The sequence below is a fragment of the Microcaecilia unicolor genome, chromosome 1, assembly GCF_901765095.1.
Source record: "Microcaecilia unicolor chromosome 1, aMicUni1.1, whole genome shotgun sequence".
Classification (NCBI taxonomy): domain Eukaryota; kingdom Metazoa; phylum Chordata; class Amphibia; order Gymnophiona; family Siphonopidae; genus Microcaecilia; species Microcaecilia unicolor.
In genome coordinates, this window is record NC_044031.1 from 163,150,260 (window position 1) to 163,172,252 (window position 21,993).

At 46.3% G+C, this 21,993-nt stretch overlaps 1 protein-coding gene across 2 annotated transcripts in view; it reads right to left on the reverse strand.

Annotated features, from left to right (window-relative positions):
* Nucleotides 1-21,993, reverse strand: part of TRA2A (transformer 2 alpha homolog) — a 140,987-nt gene that overhangs the window by 19,585 nt on the left and 99,409 nt on the right. For both annotated transcript variants that reach the window (XM_030201850.1, XM_030201840.1), the window contains exons 5-6: nt 12,180-12,295; nt 9,982-10,095 (exon numbers count right to left, since the gene is read on the reverse strand). In XM_030201850.1, the coding sequence (XP_030057710.1) occupies nt 9,982-10,095; nt 12,180-12,295 (230 nt within the window). The remainder of the gene's footprint in view (nt 1-9,981; nt 10,096-12,179; nt 12,296-21,993) is intronic.

Sequence of the window (21,993 nt, forward strand, 5' to 3'; positions counted from 1 at the left end):
AGACTTTTAAGTATAATGGGAGGAACGTTTTGATCTTCCAAGATTTCTCAGCAGAGGTACAAGCCAAACGTAAACACTTCCACCCTCTGTGCACTGCGCTAATTAACAAAAAAATTCGTTTTGCCTTACAATATCCAGCACAATTAAAGGTGCAGCTGCAAGACCAGTGGCATACATTTCCAACAGTGGAGGCTGCGAGGAAATTCCTCCGGGACAAAGATATCACGGGAACAGGGCAAGAATCTGATAACAGGCCCTGAAATAGAAGGGGTGCAGAGTTTGGACTGTGAGTAGAGCGAAAAGCAATCCACACATATTGAACATGAAGGGTGGGGGGCAGTAGCCGGAAAGCGTGATACACTTCCATAGCTAGGTGAGGCCTAGAATATGGAAAAGGGGATAGATAGCAGGAAGCATGGGCGGGTGGGAATGGGGGGGGGGGGAAGGGCGGTTGGAAGGGGGAGTTATCATGTATCACCAGATTAACTGTGCATAGAAGATGGAGATATGTGGAATTAGCAGATGTAGGTACACATGCAGGAGCCCAAGGGTTGGTCGCGGAGGCAGTTTTAGGAGCATCATGCCAGTACGGATAATAACGTGGAATGTGGGGGGGATTAGCACCCCCACGAAACGTTATAAGATCTTGCAAGCACTGCGTAGACATAAAGCAGATATAGCGTGTCTGCAGGAAACACGGCTGAATGGCCAAGAACATGCTAAACTGAAAAAGACTTGGGTGGGAGAGTGTTATGCAGTGGATGCGCAGGGGAGGAGGGGGGGCCTGGCGGTCCTGACTAAAAAAGGACTTCCGTGTAAAATAGAGGTGTTAGCCCAGGGTGGGCAGGGGAGATATCTTATTTTAAAGATTTGGATACAAGGAGTGGAATTTTTGCTGGTAAATGTATATGGCCCGAATGAGTACATACCCGGCTTCTATGCGGCCTTAGGAAGCGCCTGTTTACAGTATAAAATGGCGAAACTGATGGTGGTTGGGGATTTTAATATGGTTTCGGACCCTGAGATAGATACCTCGAGCCCCACCTCACCACCCTATCAAGGCCAAAGGCGCAAAGATTTCAGTGCTTTTCGGAAGCTGTTGGGGTTGGTGGATGTCTGGAGAACACTACACCCTGGGGATAGAGAATACACACATAGATCACGGGCACATGGTACACTAGCCCGGTTAGATTATATACTGTTAGAATCCTCCATGTTTCCCTGGGTGCGGGCCACAGAGGTGGGTCCGGAGGAAGTCTCTGACCATGCGCTGGTGTGGCTGGATATGGCTGTCCCGGCGGATAGGGAGGGGGGGAAGGGATGGCGGTTCCCGGCATATCTACAAGGAGATGCGCGCTTTCAGACATATCTACAGGAGAAGTGGGACACATATTTTAATACTAATGGGGTTCATGCAGAAACACAACCGGTGCTGTTTTGGAGTGCTTCCAAGGCAGTGATACGGGGAGATATTATTGCATATTGTAGCGCCCGGCGTAAGCGACAACAAGCTAGTATCCTACACCTAGAGAAGCAATTTCAGAGAGCTAGACGCACACACATGCGCAGACCCACACCTGAGTCTTTAGAAAGAGTGCGGGCAGTCCAGATAGCGTTGAACACTCTCCTGCATGAGAGAGAGACACGATCCGCTATATATTACAAATATAAGCTAAGTAGATTTGGAAATAAAGCGGGACCCTTGTTGGTAAAAGTGATCAAGAATTGGGGGGGGTCTAGGGCCATAGTAGCGGTCAGGAATCAGGCGGGGTCCTTGGTACACTCTAGAGAGGAAATTGCACGAATATTTGATGAGCATTATGCCAAACTATATACAGATGGGGCCTTAAGTGAAACACAAATAATAGAACAATACTTGAGGAAAGCTGGCCTGGATAGGCTAACTGAAGAAGAACAAGAAGGTTTGAACGCTCCTTTGACCTTAGAGGAACTGAAAAGAGTGATTAAGGGGTTAAAGCTTAGGTCGGCTCCGGGCCCGGATGGGTATACGGGGGAATATTATAAAATGCTGGCCCCAGAAGCGTTGGCCTCCTTGTTGGAGTACTATGAGGGTGTAATAGATACGGGCCAATTCCCTGCATATGCAAACCAGGCTCTAATTACATTAATTCCCAAGCCGGGCAGGTCACCAGATAGTGCAGACGCATACAGGCCGATTTCACTACTAAATGTAGATATTAAAATCTTAGCCAAAGTGATGGCTGAAAGATTAGCTGACTGCCTACCTTGATTGATAGGTACTGAACAGGTGGGGTTTGTGAGAGGTCGGCAACCTACACAAAATGTTCGCAGATTGCTTATGGCAATGGCGGTATGCATAGAGACAGCTGAGCCGGCTTGGATATTAAGCCTAGACGCGGAAAAAGCGTTTGATCGGGTGCAATGGGGTTATCTATTTCAGGCGCTTGAACATATGGGTATTACTAGCAAATTTCTAGACATAATTAGGGTTCTCTACTGTCACCCCACAGCGCGAGTGTTAGTTAATGGTATGAAAGGTAAGGAATTCGAAATAAAGCGGGGCACAAGGCAGGGATGCCCCCTCTCTCCCCTGTTGTTTGTGCTGGCATTGGAGCCTCTGCTGCGCACGCTGAAGGCGGAACAGAAAGTAGAGGGGGTCCAGGTGGGGGAGCGGTCAATTAAAGTGCTGGCATATGCGGATGACCTATTGCTAACGTTGACCAACCCGCAGAGATCTACAAAGGTTCTATTAGAACGTATTAGACAGTATGGTCATATTTCAGGATTTAAGTTAAATTTATCAAAATCAGTGGTGCTGCAGGTGGGGGGAGAGGGAGAGGGTGGAGCAGGGGGGGGGCAGATACCTTTCCAGGTAGCTCAAGGTACATTCAAATATTTGGGAGTCTGGGTTTCTGCAGAACGTAAAGAACTCTATGACCTTAACATACAAAGACTGCTAACGGATACTAGAAATAGCCTGCAAACGTGGACAACACTGCCTCTCTCTTTGCTGGGCAGAATAGCCCTATACAATATGGTAATGGCCCCGAGGTGGCTATATGTTTTACAAACAATGCCGTTATACTTGAAGAAGAAGGATGAGGAAAAATTGGATAGAACGATTCAACATTACTTATGACGGGGCAAAAAAGCTCGCTTGCCGATGAAGGTGTTGTGCGTGCCAGTGGAGTATGGAGGATTAGGACTTTTGAGTGTGAGGTACTTCAATGTGGCCTGTGGAATGAGAAATATAAACGATTGGTTCCGCGGAATAAGTGACTTTTCAGATACTGCTGTGGAATTGAGCTTAACTTCAGGGACTCATTTTAGCAATTACTTACACTCGACTGGGGCACCCGTACCACAGGTCTTGCAACGATCCCTAATTATGAGGACAGCGGCAGCAACCTGGAAATGGGTTAGCAGGATGCATCATTTTTCGACAAAGATCTCGCCATATTTGCCCATTTGTGACAACCTGGCCTTTAGACCGGGCAGTATGTATGGGACATTCAGGAAATGGAAAAAGCGGGGACTGGAGTACTTACTGCAGGTGCTGACCCGGGAAGGGCACATGAAATCGTTTGAGGTCCTGAAAACAGAGTACGGTCTTCTTGAAAGGGAGCGATTCCATTATGAACAGTTAAAGCATTATGTGATGTCTCTGCCCTGGGAACACCTGGCGGAAGATGCTCAGGAGGAACTTGCGTCGGCTTTCTCCCTGGGGGCCCAACATAAAGTGCCACTTTCCCATCACCACAGGCACATAAAAGACACTATGCCAGAACCGGATTATAAAACTTTATCCCAACAGTGGACAGCAGATTTGGAAACAGAGGTTACACCAGCTTTGGTGCGGTCTCATGTGTTATCAGTCAGAAAAGTGACGTATCAGTCTGCACATTGGGAATTACAGTACAAATTTGCTTTTCGGTTGCATATCCCCCCTAGAAGAGCGTTCTACATGGGTCTGTCACCCTGGGGGGAATGCCCGAAGTGTGGAGCGGAAGGCGCCAATTTGGGACACATGTTCTGGACATGCAAAAGCATACAGGGATTCTGGAAAGCTATTATAAACTATGTTAATGACATCTGGCATCAACGTTGGAACTATGATCCGGTCCTGTTGTTTGGACAACCCCAATTGAGGCAGCCCCTGGTGAAGGGTTTTACAGCGTTTGTGACAAGATCGGTAATAGTTGGCAAACAGACTATCTTATTGGAGTGGCTGACCACTAAAGTACCCTCTCTGCAACAGTGGCGTTCGAAAATGTTGTTGATGATGCGGGTAGAGAGGGTAGAGATTGTCAACTTTGAATCACGGACAGGGGAAAAATTTCAACAATTGTGGGCGCCCCTGTGGAATACATTAACTCCATCTGCACGAAGTTATTTGTTGAATGTATGAACATTGTGATATTAATATAAGGGAAGGGGAAGGGAGGGGGGGAGTGGGGGGGGGGGGGGAAAGGGGAGAAAATGTAAAAACTCCATTTTTGCAACAAAACAGTTCTGTTATTGTGTATTTGGTTTGAATAAAGATGATTTAAACATAAATAGATTCCAGCAATTGAGCTCACCAGCAACCACCAGAGAAGTGGTATAGACCACGTAAAGTTCTGTATATATATAGTATTGTTCCACAAAACGTAAAGGAATGAATACACTTCCTACTTAATAAAAGAAGCTAAAGAGTAGAGAGAACATGGGAGGGGCCTGGTCCGGTCCGGAGGGACTAAAGGAAAGCAAATTAGCAGGTAAGATCTAATTTCTCCTTCCTTAGCGTCCCTCCGGACCGGACCAGGATTGGACTGATGGGAAGTACCAAAGCAGTAATCTGAAGGGAGGGACCCTATGAAAACTGCAGAGAAATGTTCATGCTGCATAGGCCACCTGGCGACAACTAACATGTAGTGTGTCCCAATGAGCAAAATAAAATGAAACTAGGACTAAGTTGCCAACTTACCAATGTGCACCGAGAGCACCAAAAATCGCTGTAGTAAGAATAGAGCCCGCTTCTGAAGTTGTGGAAGATGTTGTAATACGCTGTGGAACTGCCCTCTCAGCGAGAAGAGAAATAGACATTCTCATTTCCTTGATCCTTCGAGATATAGCGGGTTAGAAACAATGAAAAACTTTTACGCCTACTGGCTAGAAGGACAAAACCAATAAGAAAAAACCGATTGGGAAAGGTGAAAACTTTAAACTACAGCAGACCGAAAAGAAGTTATCAACCGTAGAAGTATTCCACACATAGATCTACTTGCTGCAATGGCTACTAGGAAACACTGCTTGAAGAGGAAAACTTTATAGAAAAAGTTATGGCTACTAGAAAACAGAACTTTAAGAGTCTGTTCACGTAGTTCACCTAGCTGGTGAACGAAGCGGGGGGTACAGGTGCAGGACTCCTTTAAGAAAACCGCCTTGACAGTGGATGCTGCATAAGCGTGCGGTTGTCAACAGTATCATGCATCACTGATAGAGCTGCCAAATGAACTCTAATGGATGAGTAAGACAGACCAGATTTCGCAAGATGCAGAAGATATTCCAAAACATGCGAAATGGATACTGTTTGTGGAATGAAGTGGCGAGAGGAGCACCACAGAGTGAACCGTCGCCCCTTTGATTGATAGGACTTTAATGTAGATTTCTGTCTGGAAGCAATTAAAACTTGAAGTACTTCCTGCGAAAATATCAAAGACGTTGCGGACCCAGTAACCACGCCATAAGTTTGAATGACTGGGGGTCCGGATGTAGAAAGGTGCCTTGGTTCTGCGTGAACACCTAGTGGGATGACGGAAGAAACGCATATAGAAGGTTGAAAAACCCCTGCTGGACGTTGGCATCTGTCCCTGTCTCCGTCAAGACTGTTGCTGAACGGAAGAAGCAAGAAACGTTCGTGAGCCTGAAGGCAAAAAGAGATAGCCCTGAAGTGTCGCAGTGAGGAAGTAAGGCTGAAAAAAATGAGAGTCCATTCACCTAAATGCAGGGTGAGACAACTAAGAAAAAATGACTACAAACTCAAGAGTATACTCTTAACTCCTCCTTGGCGGATGACATAATCCATTGCCATGGCAAGGACCAACATAGCTCTCTGTGCCTTGTTTGTCAGTAGGGAAAACAAAATTCACCCGAAGGTAAAACGAATTGCTGAGGTCCCCCAGAAAAAAATATATACAAACAAGCTTCTGCCAAAAAGTGTACTGCACGAAGCATCCCAATGACAGAACTAAGGTTCTTGAGATAACTAGATGACACTTAAATAGCGCGATTGATGACCCTGAGATTCGCAATAGGATGAAGGAAAATTCCTTCTTGGGCATTAGAAAGTAAAATTGCATTCTGCAGAATAGAGCGAGGAAATGGCCGAAGGCCCAAGGTCACCAAGAAAAATATAAACTGGGATGTTTGCAGAGGAGACAAAAGACTGTGCGCCCACCTGACTAAACAAAGAGAAAATCAGAGATATCTGATGAGAGATCAAATGAGAGGCCTGGCTACAATCACCACCCAACCTAGAGACTGTAAGAAATGCAACACCCGGTGCGTGACCTGAGAACTCTGCTGATAAGACTTTCTCCAATTAGGCAGTCGTCTAGGTAAGAATGAAATGACCCTAAGAGCGCAATGAACATCCTCTTAGATCTATAAAAGAACGGAAGAGAGAGTACTGCTGAAAATGCCCGGTTAATGCATAAGCAAAAAACTAGCCAATCTCTGGATCCTGAGGAGAAGAGGAAGGGTGACCAAGGACACCAGTTAAATAGGGCTACAAACTCCAACCCTATCTCTATGGCGTTCCATAGTTGGGTAAGTTCTGAATATAGAAAGTTCTGAATATAGGAGTCCACCAGCTATGGTAGTACGCTCCGGACAGAAAAAAACTGTCCCAGTATGAACGTCTGATTCACCGGCCTGTAATTTCTTGGATCTCCCTAATCCACATACCACTGTCATGCGTCCTCCCTCACTGAGATGTAGATTGTACGCTCCTTTGAGCAGGGAACGTCCTTCTTTGTTAATTTGTACAGCGCTGCGTAACCCTAGTAGCGCTCTAGAAATGTTAAGTAGTAGTAGTAGTAGTACCAGACTCACACCCAATAGATATGAATGTTGAGCTTGTTTCAGGTTAAAACACCGAACCTAGGCCCAGGGTCCCCGGTGTTCCTAGTGGTGAACAGCCATGGCAAATATTGTATGCGTTAGTTTGCAGAATTACTGCAAAGCCTTGCTTTTGGAGCAGAGATTTCTGTTCGATACTCTCGTGAGAGGTTTCTTTTTTTTTTTTTTTTTCTTTTTTCTGCTGTTCTGGTTGTAGAAAGGTGGACATTTGAGCTTTCCCAGAATGGCAAAACTTATGTACCTATGCCCATTAGATATGAATGCTGGACTTGATGGACTTTAGGCCTTACCCAGCATAACCATACTTATGTACCTATGGCAAAAATACACAGGAAGTGAGTGAATCCCCTTCCAATTGAAAGAACACTCTGGAGTGAAGGCGCATAGAATGAAAATGAAAAAGGACAAACTTGGCAAATACCTGTAACGAAAAAAGTGAAGTTGTGCCACAGCCACTTGGTGAAGGCAGTGTAGACAAGACTGTATCTGAATTCAAGAAAGCTTGATATAACATCAGGTCTTTAAGGAAGAGGAAGAGATAGCAGATGGTATGTATAGGCATACTGGACCAAACCAGGATGTTTATAATCTGCCAATGCTGAACTGATAGAGTAGAGACAAACACGAGTAGATGGTTTGAGGACCTTCCACTATCTTTAAGTGGGAAATATGCAAAATGAAAGGATGACTTTATTCTCTAAGTGACCATATGTCCTGTAAAACCCAGAAGAAAGCTAAAATGAAATATGAGAGACTTCAAGGCAGTTGGAAAAGAAGGGAAGACATGAATAAAGCATGCCTGCTAAGGCAGCTGAGTGATTGGGAGCTTGGTAGACAGGACTGTCCCTCAGAGAATATGAAAGAGCTGATATATCCCCATGGCATCTGAACAATCCACTGTATGCCTCTAGAGAAGGCTTCTTAAAGTCTGAAAAAGAAAACACTGTATAACACTACAGCCATTGAGAGTGTGTCTGTTAAGTTCTTAAAACCCTATATAACATCATAGGCATGGAGTAAAATGCTTGAAAGGAACTAAGATATTATGGTCAGAATTGCAAAGTACCAATCAATTGACTCTTAGGCAATGTAGTCCTATTCACCAGGGAATGAGAAAGACAGAAATTTACTCTATGCCTATAGAGAAAGTTTCTAAAGTTCTTAAAACACTGTATAATACTACAGCTATTAAGGAAAATGCTTGAAATGAATTATGATAAGATGTAGATTTTCCACCAGGCAATGAAAAATGACTGAGCACCAGAAAAAACTAGTGTTAACAGCCCCGTGATACATAGAAATTTAAAACAAGAAAAGCTTGTTATATATCCATATACGAAAGGAGCCCCCTTTCAACCAATTGCCTGCTGATGTGAAGAGCATTTTAGAATATGCCGTTCAGCACAAGAGCATTTTAGAATACGCCGTTCAGCACATACAAAAGTGTACACATCTTGGAGCCGAACTGCTCTATGAACTGCAGCCTTACCTTCAGCAGAGAGATCCCCGACTGATAAGACGGAGGGAGAAACAAAATGGCCGCCGTTCGCGCCACTGGCCCCGTGGTGATCGTCGACAGCGCGCCCGACACCTCCGAACAAGCGGAGCTCAGTGGAACGGCGAAGAAACAACAGCCGGCGAAAAAGGCCCCGAAAAAACCGGAGGCAGCACCGAACCCGAAGAAACCTTGAAGGGAGAGCAAAATTTACACGTTCTGGCTGCGTGAACTGCGCGACGCTGACCGACAGCAGCTGTTTGAACTTTTAAGCCATATCGGAAAAAACAGGTGGCCGCGCTTACGCGGTTCGCACCTTTCTTTTTTTTTTTTTTTTCATTTGTTTAAACTGCCGCCACCAAAATGCAAGAAAATGGAGAAAATTAAATCTGACGAGAAAAATCGCTGTTTAAAGTCACAGACACTGAATTATTTTCTTCTATTTGTTTTTTTTTTTTTTTATAACCCCTCAATCATAATAAAACACTGGAGCTGCCTGCTCGTTAGAAGTCTGGGGAAAGAAAGGCTGCTTCTTTGAATTTCCTTTTATTTGATTTAATTCTTTTAAAGCAGCTGCCTGTTAAAAGTGGCTGCCTCTCCCAAAGACGGTACACCTTTCCAGAGAAAGGGACGGCCCTTCCCTGCTAAGCCAGGGAGATGGGGAGGAAGGGGGGTGGACTCGAGACACTCGAGTTTAACACCCCCGAGGCTGTCAAAGAAAGAAGAGAAAGGAAACCCTGTCAAGCCTCTAAATAAGATTCCAGGCACAGAAGAATTATCACAAATATCTGTAATATCTAAAGAGAAAAGGAGAGAGACTAATGGGGCTCACTTCCTACCTGCTGGGAGACTGAGAAAATACTGAGGCTAAGGTCACATGGCCAGGGCTCCTATTGGCTCTCTAGAGTCAGAGTTTTTTCTCAGTCTCCACCTGCTGGTAGGCGAGCACAACCCATCAGTCCAATCCTGGTCCGGTCCGGAGGGACGCTAAGGAATGCACCTTTAAACCAAAACAAAATGCTAAGTAGTCATGCACAGTACATAAATGAACAGATACTATTCCATAATGAACGCCCTCTTGAGGAAAAAGCCCATGAATGGGTAGCCTCCTGACATATTACAGACACTTGTAGTGCTGCTTCTCACCAACCATATTTTTATGATAAGGGATCCTCTATACACATTTTCTGTTACCTAGTTTTATTAAGTAAAATGAAAGATTAAATTGAAACCTTCAATATTTGACATGTCTTGACTAAACTAAGTTTCATAAAGCATCCTTCTTAACAGTGCTACCTATTTCTATACCGTTATAAGACAGTAGTTCCAGTATTTCCAGAAAAAAATTAGATGCTGAATAGACAAAAAGGTTAAATCTTTACCTGTACCGGTAGTCATAATCATCATATCGATCATATCCTCTATCATATCCTCTGTCATAATATGAATCTCGACGACGACCACCACCTCCGCCACCTCCACCACCACCACCACCGCTATCAAACAAAAAATATGTTCAAGCCTTTTGGAATTACTACCATAAAGAGCAGATCACATGCAGATCTTGCATATTTTCCTAAGCATTTTAAAAAGCTTATGAAACAAATATGCTGCAAGGTGTTACTGCAGCAGACAATGTACTCCTAACCTGAACACTGTGTAATGTGAAGCGGATGCAATATGTATGAACTACAGTAGATTATGCCAGATTGTGCCACCATCATCTTTAAAGAAATAAGATGTCTTTATTCTTTCTTCCATTTACTCCTGGGAGAATTCCGCTTATTTAAAAATGTATGGGAGAAATTCTGCACAAATTCTGCAACTGTACTGTTCAAATACACAGTCTAAGTCTGGGTGGCAAAGGACAATGCCATGGCCCAATATCCAGCTGTTCTCCTTTTGCTGTGATCAAATATGGCATGAAATATACTAAGCTAATGTTATGTATCAGGGAAGAGAAACAGATTGTTGAGGAGGCCATGTGGGGAGAAGAGGGGCAGAAGAAGAGAGCGACCTTATGACTTACAAAGTGAACTAAAGATTTTGTTGGGAAGGAGAAAATACTGGGGAATGGCTGACAAAGCTGCCCATATAGCTGGAGGAGTATGGATAGCAAACTGGGAGAGGCTTGGAGTTTTCCTGGGGGTGGGTAGGAAGTAACAGAAAGAACAGGGGAACAAAGAAGGAAAGCTGGAGGACAGATCACACATGGAGGTAATTTTTTTTTGGGGGGGTGAGCACACTGTGAGAGGTGACACCCTCTCCACTCCCTTCTTGGGTGCTAAGCAGAGGAGCCAAGCCTTATGAAGAATTCAGAACCCCCCCCCCCCCCCCCCCCCCCCCCCCCCGAGAGGGAAAAAAAATAGTTACACAGGATTTTGTAGACTTTTTTTTGTGCAACACCTGATAAAATTCCCTGGAGGAGGCTGTTTGTTTATCCTACTATTATGTGACATCTCCCCAAACTGATTCTACCCTCTTTGTCCCAAACACCCTACCAAAAAAGACCCAACCAATCTATCCCCAAGTCCCTCTCTCAGGCCTCCCTCCAGGTTCCTCTTCCTTGCAGGCTCCGCGATCCCCTCCCCCACTCCCCAACACCACTCCCATGCTTTCTCCCCACCTCTTAAGCCTCACCACTCCCCCTCTCAACCACCATCTTTACTATACAGTAATATCTCCAGAGTGCAGACGATCTGTGAGCTCTGGAGGCATGCGTCCACACTCTTCCAACTTTTGCTAGCAGGCTCCATTCTCTAAGCTTACTGTGAACCAAGTAGGGCGCGGTCCACAAAACAAATGCCATCAGGACAGAGTGAACCAATTCCATTAGTGGGGGATTCTTCATCTTGCAGCATAATTGAATACCATTACAATGTTGAGCCCCACAATGTCAGCCCCACTTCAGCACATCTACCATTTCCTTTGTCTTATACCTCAGCAGACAATGACCAGAGCAAAAATATGCATTACCTCACCTAACAGACTTAGCTCTCCTGCTATCCAATTTAATAAAATCCCTTACTGACATCCCCACCTACCCCAGGCACCAATCAATGTGTAGCAGAATTTTGGCAAAACTTTGTATATGCTTGTTTAAACATCATTCAGAAACACAATCTCCACTAAGAAAATAATTCACAAAGCAGGAGATGTATTTCTGGCTCTTTTCTTGTGGAATAACTAGAGTAAATATATCAATTTTAAGAGTTTTCATGTTTCGAGTTCATTAGTATATGCTCTCGCCTAGTGAAGACAAACTAATTAGCTGTGAAAACAATACCCAAATCAAAACCTCCCAAAACCCAGACATGTATACTCATCAGCTGTGTGTGCTTACATGCTTAAATTCTTTTTTCAAGCCAGAAAATAAGTAATAAAAGAAATTATATAACAAGTTATTTAAATTTACACCAAGGTTTTTCCGAATTCAATTTACCTGTCCCATTTCTAATCGAAGCAACACTAATTACGTGCCTAAGGCAGATTTAATAGACAAAATATGAAACCCTTAAACATCCCTTCTCAACTGTAGCTGACTGAACACAAAGCACATCCGGAAGGTTCGCAAACTCACTGGGTTGGTCTTCCCATGTAAATGCCTGGAGTTGGAGTATGCGCCCTCTTGGTGATGGAATAATCCACTCGAATCCTCCGCCCGTCCAGTTCCATTCCATTCGCCCGTTCCATTGCCTTGAAGGGAAACATTTTGTTTCATTACAAATAAGCTAAACACAACTCTCAAAAACATGTAATTTTACAAAAGGGTGGGGGGTGGGGAAGTTATATGAAGAAACTAAGCACCAAACTAGGCAGTTACTTAGTATTGTGCCTATAAACACGGCGTGGCAACAATAGTTACACAGCAGCAGCTCATTATGCTTTAACCATGTTGTTTATCAGCTTATCAGTGTGCACAAAACTAGCCCATAAGACAAACCTCAAACAAAACACATATTGTTCTGTTCTTAAGTAAAAACACGCCTTTCAATTGTTAAAAATGCGGACTAGCACTCCTTGCAGGTTGCACATGGCTGATCTGCAGCGAATCGGCTGCCATTTCATGGACTACTACCACAATGCAGAGTAAACATGGTGGGTTCAGTCTAATTACAGCATTTCTTTTAAGCTGTTGCGTTTTCTCTGCGCTGGAGTCTATACATTGCTTCCCTTTTAAGCCACCATTCACATTATTTAAAAGTGCACTGTTTATTCGAATTAAAAGAACATACAAAGTTACATGTTATACATAAGCATTCCATATATCAGATCCTTCACTTGAGTCCAATTAAAAACCTAGCTATTTTAACAAACCCAGAATTTAGAAACGATATTTTAAAATGTCACATTTTCCGCCATATATTTTAAATACACAAAAAAGCGTGATTTACTGACGCTCTTTAAAGAATACATTTTTTTTCTTTCAAAATATATGTAAACAGACTTCTGTTGGCATATAAAAAGTAAACAACTGCTCAGTGATCATTTTATGTGGCGAAATAAAGCCCACAGCTCATGTTCATTCACAATAACTTTCCAACTACAAAAAAAAAAAAAAAAGTGCCCAAACACCTGCATTTTAACAAAAATAAATAAATAATGCTTACAATGTTAAAAAAAAAAAAAAAAAAAAAAAAGCAAAGATACTTACCTGTAGCGGGTATTCTCCGAGGACAGTAGGCTTCATATTTTCATGGTGTTGGCCGGTCCGGTATTTATGCCAAAGTAAAAAAGTACAGCTTTGTGAAGTGCAAGATGCGCTCCACCAAGCATGCGAGCGCCTTCCTGCCCGTCACGTGAACACAGTCTCCTCAGTTCAATATTACAGCAAAAAACAAAATTAAAATAACTAAGGAGACAACTCTAACGGAAGTTGGGTGGGATTGTGAGACTATGAAGCCTGCTGTCCTCAGAGAATACCCACTACAGGTAAGTATCTTCGCTTTCTCCAAGACAAGCAGGCCCCAATATTCTCAAAAGTGGGGAATCCCTACCATCCAGGCTCACCCAAAACAATAAACATTGGTTAACTGGGCATCGCAACAGTGAGAACATTAACCTGAAACTATATACAACTAAGTGAGAACGCAACCTGGAACAGAATAAAACGGGCTTAGGCGGGCAACTTGGATTCTAGACCTCAAACAGATTCTGCAACACTGACTACCAAAACAACTGTCGCGTTGGGTATCCTGCTCAAGGCAATAGTGAAATGTGAATGCGTGGACTGAAGGCCATGTTGCAGCCTTGCAAATTTCTTCAATAGAAGCTGACCTCAAGTGGGCTACTGACACAGCCATGGCTCGGACATTAGGAGCAGTGACATGGGAAATGCAATCCGCAAGCCAAATAGAAATGGGTTTGTTGCCCGATGGCGACCCCCATCCTGTTGGGATCAAAAGCAACAAAAAGATGGGCGGACTGTCTGTGGGGCCTTGTCTGCTCCATGTAGTAGGCCAATGCTCCCTTGCAATCCAAGGTGTGCAAACTGCTTTCGCAAGGATGTGCATGAGGTCGGGGAAACAATGTTGGCAAGAGAATTGATTGGTTCACATGGAACTCAGACAACACCTTCGACAGAATTTAGGGTGCATGCAGAGGACTACCCTGTTGTGATGAAACTTAGTACAAGGTGTGTCCCACTAAGGCCTGAAACTCACTGACCCTATGAGTTGAAGTAACAGCCACCAAGAAAACAACCTTCCAGGTCAAGTATGTCAGATGGCAGGAATTCAGTGGCTCAAAAGCTTTCATCAGCTGGGTGAGAACGATGTTGAGATATCATGACACTGGTGGAGGTCTGACAAGGGGCTACGACAAAAGCAAACCTCTCATGAAGTTAACTAGAGGCTGTCCAGAGATGCAGACACACACTGATAAGCACTAATTGCACCGAGGCGAACCCTTAATGATTTGAGACCAGACTCTGTAAAGTGTAGAAGATATTCAAGCAGGGTCTGCGTATGTGAAAGTAAGAGGATCTAGGGCCTTGCTCTCACACCAGACTGCAAACCTCCTCCATTAAAAAAAAAAAAAAAAAAGAGTAGCACCTCTTAGTGTTATCGTTCCTAGAAGCCAGCAAGACCCCAGAGACACCCTCCGAAAGTCCCAAGGAAGCAAATTCTAGGTTCTCAACAACCAAGCTTTGAGAGCCAGAGACTGGAGGTTGGGATGTAGAAGAAACCACTCGTTGTGCATGATGAGGGTTGAAAAACACTCCAATCGCCACGTTTCTTCGGAGAATAATTCCAGAAGAGGGAACCATATCTGCCACGGCCAATCTGGCACAATCAGAATCATGGTTCCATGGTCTTGCTTGAGTTTCAACAAAGTCTTTTCCACTAATGGTATCGGAGAATACATATACAGAAGGCCTGTCCCCCAATTGAGGAGAAAGGCGTCTGATACTAGTCTTCCGTGGGTCTGAAGCCTGGAACAGAACTTAGGGACCTTGTGATTGAATTGAGTAGCAAAAGATTCACTGAGGGGGGCCGAATGCTCAGAAGATCTTGCGGACTATGCCCATATTGAGAATCCACTTGTGTGGTTGCATTATCCTGCTCAGCCTGTTGGCCAGAGTGTTTGCACCCGCCAGATGTGTGTTGGTGAGCCCAATGCCACATCCAGACGACCTCCTGACACAGAGAGCGAGATCCGGTGCGCCCCCCCCCCCCCCCTTGTTGGTGTAATACATTGCAACCCGACTGTCTGAATTAGAATAATTTGGTAAGACAGTCAACCTCTAAAAGCCTTTACAGCATTCCAGATCACTCGAAGCTCCAGGAGGATGATCTGAAGATTTGTTTACTGGGTGGACCAAGCACCTTGAGTGTGAGGCCCATCTACATGAGCTCCCCAACCCAGAGGAAATGCATATGTCGTCAGCACTTTTGTGGCTGAGGAATTAGGAATAGCAGTCCCAGAGTCAAATTGGATCGAATGGTCCACTGAAGGGAGCATACAAGCTCTCGGGACACCTGAATGACATCTAGACTCCCCATAGCTTGATACCACTGAGAAGCTATTTATTATTTATTTGGATTTTGTTCACACCTTTTTCAGTAGTAGCTCGAGGTGAGTTACATTCAGGTACACTGAGTATTTCTCTGTCCCAGAGGGGCTCACAATCTAAGTTTGTACCCGAGGCAATAGAAGGTTAAGTGACTTGCCCAAGATCACAAGCAGCAGCCGTGGGATTTGAACCGGCCACCTCTGGATTTCAAGACTGGTGCTCTAACCACTAGGCCACTTCTCCAAGTCTCTAGGGTCCATTGAGCCGATCTCACGTGCAGACGTGCCATGGGTGTAATGTACACTGTGGAAGCCATGTGGTTCAACAATCTCAACATCTGCCGATCAGTGACCTGCTAAGAGGCACGAACCCTGGATGCCAGTGAGACAAGATTGTCTGCTCGAATCTCCAGAAGGTAGGCTTGAACCATCTGCGTGTCGAGTAGGGCTCCTATGAACTCCAATCGCTGAAGAGGATGGAGATGTGACGTGGGGTAGTTTCAAACGAACCCTAGTAGCTCTAGCACATGAATAGTCATCCGCATGGACGTCCTAGCACCGTCCTGAAGTGCTCTTCACCAGCAGATCGTCGAGATATGGGAGCACATGGACTCCCAGTCTGCACAGCGATGCTGCAACTACCACTAGATACTTTGTAAAGACCCTGGGAGCTGACACGAGGCCAAAAGGCAACACGTGGTACTGATAGTGATGTATTCCCAGTTGAAATCAAAGATACTTCTAGTGGGCTGGAAGTATCAGGATGTCAGCATATGCATCCTTTAAGTCCTGAGAGCATAACCAATTGTCTTTCTGAATCATTGGGAGAAGGTTGCTCAGGAAAACCATCCTGAACTTTTTTCAGACCAAAAATTTGTTCAGGACCCTCAGGTCTAGGACACATCCCCCCTGTCTTTTTCTGCACAGGGAAGTACATGGAATAGAATTCCTGCCCTTCTTCCCCTGGTGGAATGGGTTTGACCATATGGGCCTTCAGAAGGCAGAAAGTTCCTCTCCAAGTACCTGCCTGTGCTGACAGCTGAATGAATGAGCTCTCGTGGGCAATTTGGAGGTTTGGAGATCCAAGTGAGGGCATATCCAAGACAGACTATTTGAAGAACCCACCGGTCGGAGGTTATAAGAGGCCACCTTTGGTGAAAATATCTGAGCCGCCCCCTGACCTGCAAGTCATCCGGGACGGACACTTTTACCGCTGCTATGCTCTGCTGGAGACGGTCAAAAGCTCGCTCCTTGCTTTGACTGCGGAGCAGCAGAGGCCTTAAGCGTACGCTGTTGATGTGAACAAGCATGCTGGGGCTGAGCCTGAGTAGGCTGACGAGCCGCAGAAGCATACCAACGTCTAGAATAGAGTAGGGACCGTGGCTTGCAAAACAACCTCCTAGATGAGGAGAATGCAAAAGGCGTCCGGAGGGAGAGAGACGAGATGATATCAGTGTATTTCTTGATCTAGTCAGCGACCTCCTCAACCTTCTCTCCAAAAAGGTTATCCCCCTGGCAAGGGACATTAGCCAACATCTGCTGAGCAGAGTGTTCCAAGTCAGAAACGCACAGCCAGGAGAGTCTGTGCATTGCTATACTTTGAGCCGAGATCCTGGATGCCACATCAGAAGTGTCATAAGTGCCCCTGGCCAAGAACTTTCAACATGTCTTCTGCAGCTTGACCAACTGGCGAAAAGGCTCAGCCTGCTCCGGAGGGACTGTATCGACCAAGTCTGACAGCTGTTTCACTGAGTTTCACAAGTAAACACTTGTGAAAAGCTGGCATGACTGTATACGGGAGATCAGCATTGAAGCCTGGGTACACCTTCTTCCAAAAAAAATCCAGGGTTCTAGCTTCTCTGCCTGGGGGCGCCGAGGGAAAGTCCCTAGTAAGCCTGGCTCTTTTGAGAGTGGATTCCACCACCAAGGAATCGTGAGGCAACTGAGGCCTTACAAACCCAGGTTCACTGTAGATCCGATACTGGGTTCTTGGGCACAACAGGGACTGACGGAAGGGATACCCAGTTCCTGACGAGGATTTCAAGTACCTTGTGGAGAGGTGCAGTCACAGCCTCCTTAGGAGAAGATGTGCAGTCCAGGACATCGAGGATCTTGGCCCTGGGCTCATCCTCCACCTCTAAAGAAAAGATGTGAAAGAAAGGCTCTCCAGTGGAGACTTGTCTCCTTTCAGGTAGTGGGGAGAGCTCAGAAGGGATCATATAAGACTCATCGAAGGAGAAGTATCTGGGATCTTCCTCCGACTCCCATGAGTGCTTCTCCTCGGTGTCGGATAGGATCTCCCTATGGGATGTCAGAGACCAAACCTGCCTCAATGCCAAGAAGCCATGTCCTCAAGAGTGGCATCGAGAAACCAGCTCCCGCCTCGACTCTGGCGAAGCTTCCTCCACCGTCACAGCTGAGGGCCAGGCGGGGCCCACAGCAGAAAGTATAGCAGGTGCAAGCACCCCCGATACTGATGCACATCGCTGCATAAGGCCATTCCGTAGCTCAAAGAGCAAGACCCGAAAGCACTCATTGAGGGCAGACACCGGGAAAAGCTGAGGTGCTGGTTGGGGCGCAGGCTGCAGAACCGCAGAGATCAATATGGGAGCAGGATCTCGGCTGCTTGGAGACAGTCATATTTGCACCTTCTGTATGGAGGAAGAGAGGTCCTCCAGGTGCTGACGCTTCTCGGATGCCGAATCTTTTGATGCCCTGGAACTCGCAACACCATGTATCAAGGGTGACTGATGACGATGCTTCTTGGCCTGCTCCCAAAGCACGTCAACCAAGCTCCACGGTGCCGATGAGGACAATGTTGAATCTTCACGGACGGGTCCGACGATGGACAGTCCCAGGGGGCCTGCACAGGAAGCCTTGAGACAGGTGGAGACTCGTTTGATGCCTCACTGTTCCCAGTGTCTAAAGGTCTCAAAGCAGCCATGCTTACTGAGGCTCCCATTGCAATGCTTGACATCGATGCAGTCGTCTAGGAACCAGACTTGGCTCCAAAAATCTCTCATTGAGCCTCTCGGGAAACCTGGGTCCTCTTCTTCATGCGAATACAGAACACAGTTATAAGGGCTATGGTAGGGCCCAAGACACTGCACACACCAAGAATGGGTGTCCTTTCCCGAGATAGTCCAACTGCACAGAGTACAGAGCTTCAAGCCATGGGAGTCTTCGTGGACATGAATGGGAAAACCGCAGACAAATTAAACGACTCCTTGTGCCTAAAGAGTAGCAGACACGAAAAAAGAAGGAAAGAACCCGACCGGAGTCTGGGCCTAAAAAGGCCCGTGCTGTCAAAAAAGAAAGAAAACCTAAAAACTCAGACAAAACTTGCTAACAGAATAAAGGACGGGTTTTAAAAGGTAAAAAAATAAAAAACCACAATGAAACTAGGAAAGAAAAAGCCGAAAGGCACTAAAAGCTCTTTGAACCAGGCGAGTGAGGACAGAAAAGACGCCTCTCCCCATGCGGAAAGAGAACCAAGGAGACAACGATGGGAAGGCACTTGCGCAGTGGAGCGCTTCACAAAGCTCTACTTTTTTATTTTGGCATAAATGCCGGACAGTACGACACAGATCGGAACCTACCCACTTGTGAGAAAATTGCAGCCTACCTGTCCTCGGAGAAAGAATACTTTTTAAAGCGAATGCTACATACCTGTAGGAGGTATTCTCCGAGGACAGCAGGCTGATTGTTCTCACTGATGGGTGACGTCCACGGCAGCCCCTCCAATCGGAAACTTCACTAGCAAAGGCCTTTGCTAGTCCTCGCGCGCTCATGCGCACCGCGCATGCGCGGCCGTCTTCCCGCCCGAACCGGCTCGTGTTCGTCAGTCCCATAAGTAGCAAACAAAGCAAGGGAAGACACAACTCCAAAGGGGAGGCGGGCGGGTTTGTGAGAACAATCAGCCTGCTGTCCTCGGAGAATACCTTCTACAGGTATGTAGCATTCGCTTTCTCCGAGGACAAGCAGGCTGCTTGTTCTCACTGATGGGGTATCCCTAGCCCCCAGGCTCACTCAAAACAACAACCATGGTCAATTGGGCCTCGCAACGGCGAGGACATAACTGAGATTGACCTAAAAAATTTACCAACTAACTGAGAGTGCAGCCTGGAACAGAACAAACAGGGCCCTCGGGGGGTGGAGTTGGATCCTAAAGCCCGAACAGGTTCTGAAGAACTGACTGCCCGAACCGACTGTCGCGTCGGGTATCCTGCTGCAGGCAGTAATGAGATGTGAATGTGTGGACAGATGACCACGTCGCAGCTTTGCAAATTTCTTCAATAGAGGCTGACTTCAAGTGGGCTACCGACGCTGCCATGGCTCTAACATTATGAGCCGTGACATGACCCTCAAGAGCCAGCCCAGCCTGGGCGTAAGTGAAGGAAATGCAATCTGCTAGCCAATTGGATATGGTGCGTTTCCCCACAGCCACTCCACTCCTATTGGGATCAAAAGAAACAAACAATTGGGCGGACTGTCTGTTGGGCTGTGTCTGCTCCAGGTAGAAGGCCAATGCTCTCTTGCAGTCCAGTGTGTGCAGCTGACGTTCAGCAGGGCAGGAATGAGGACGGGGAAAGAATGTTGGCAAAACAATTGACTGGTTCAGATGGAACTCCGACACAACCTTTGGCAAGAACTTAGGGTGAGTGCGGAGGACTACTCTGTTATGATGAAATTTGGTGTAAGGGGCCTGGGCTACCAGGGCCTGAAGCTCACTGACTCTACGAGCTGAAGTAACTGCCACCAAGAAAATGACCTTCCAGGTCAAGTACTTCAGATGGCAGGAATTCAGTGGCTCAAAAGGAGGTTTCATCAGCTGGGTGAGAACGACATTGAGATCCCATGACACTGTAGGAGGCTTGACAGGGGGCTTTGACAAAAGCAAACCTCTCATGAAGCGAACAACTAAAGGCTGTCCTGAGATCGGCTTACCTTCCACACGGTAATGGTATGCACTGATTGCACTAAGGTGAACCCTTACAGAGTTGGTCTTGAGACCAGACTCAGACAAGTGCAGAAGGTATTCAAGCAGGGTCTGTGTAGGACAAGAGCGAGGATCTAGGGCCTTGCTGTCACACCAGACGGCAAACCTCCTCCACAGAAAGAAGTAACTCCTCTTAGTGGAATCTTTCCTGGAAGCAAGCAAGATACGGGAGACACCCTCTGACAGACCCAAAGAGGCAAAGTCTACGCTCTCAACATCCAGGCCGTGAGAGCCAGGGACCGGAGGTTGGGATGCAGAAGCGCCCCTTCGTCCTGCGTGATGAGGGTCAGAAAACACTCCAATTTCCACGGTTCTTCGGAGGACAACTCCAGAAGAAGAGGGAACCAGATCTGACGCGGCCAAAAAGGAGCAATCAGAATCATGGTGCCTCGGTCTTGCTTGAGTTTCAACAAAGTCTTCCCCACCAGAGGTACGGGAGGATAAGCATACAGCAGACCCTCCCCCCAGTCCAGGAGGAAGGCATCCGATGCCAGTCTGCCGTGGGCCTGAAGCCTGGAACAGAACTGAGGGACTTTGTGGTTGGCTCGAGATGCGAAGAGATCTACCAAGGGGGTGCCCCACGCTTGGAAGATCTGGCGCACCACTCGGTAATTGAGCGACCATTCGTGAGGTTGCATAATCCTGCTCAACCTGTCGGCCAGACTGTTTACGCCTGCCAGATATGTGGCTTGGAGCACCATGCCGTGACGGCGAGCCCAGAGCCACATGCTCACTGCTTCCTGACACAGGGGGCGAGATCCGGTGCCCCCCTGCTTGTTGACATAGTACATGGCAACCTGGTTGTCTGTCTGAATTTGGATAATTTGGTGGGACAGCCGATCTCTGAAAGCCTTCAGAGCGTTCCAGATCGCTCGTAACTCCAGAAGATTGATCTGTAGATCGTGTTCCTGGAAGAACCAGCTTCCTTGGGTGTGAAGCCCATCGACATGAGCTCCCCATCCCAGGAGAGACGCATCCGTGGTCAGCACTTTTTGTGGCTGAGGAATTTGGAAGGGACGACCCAGAGTCAGATTGGACCAAATCGTCCACCAATACAGGGATTCGAGAAAACTCGTGGACAGGTGGATCACGTCTTCTAGATCCCCAGCAGCCTGAAACCACTGGGAAGCTAGGGTCCATTGAGCAGATCGCATGTGAAGGCGGGCCATGGGAGTCACATGAACTGTGGAGGCCATGTGGCCTAGTAATCTCAACATCTGCCGAGCTGTGATCTTCTGGGACGCTCGCACCCGCGAGACGAAGGACAACAAGTTGTTGGCTCTCGTCTCTGGGAGATAGGCGCGAGCCATCCGAGAATCCAGCAGAACTCCTATGAATTCGAGTCTCTGCACTGGGTGAAGATGGGACTTTGGATAATTTG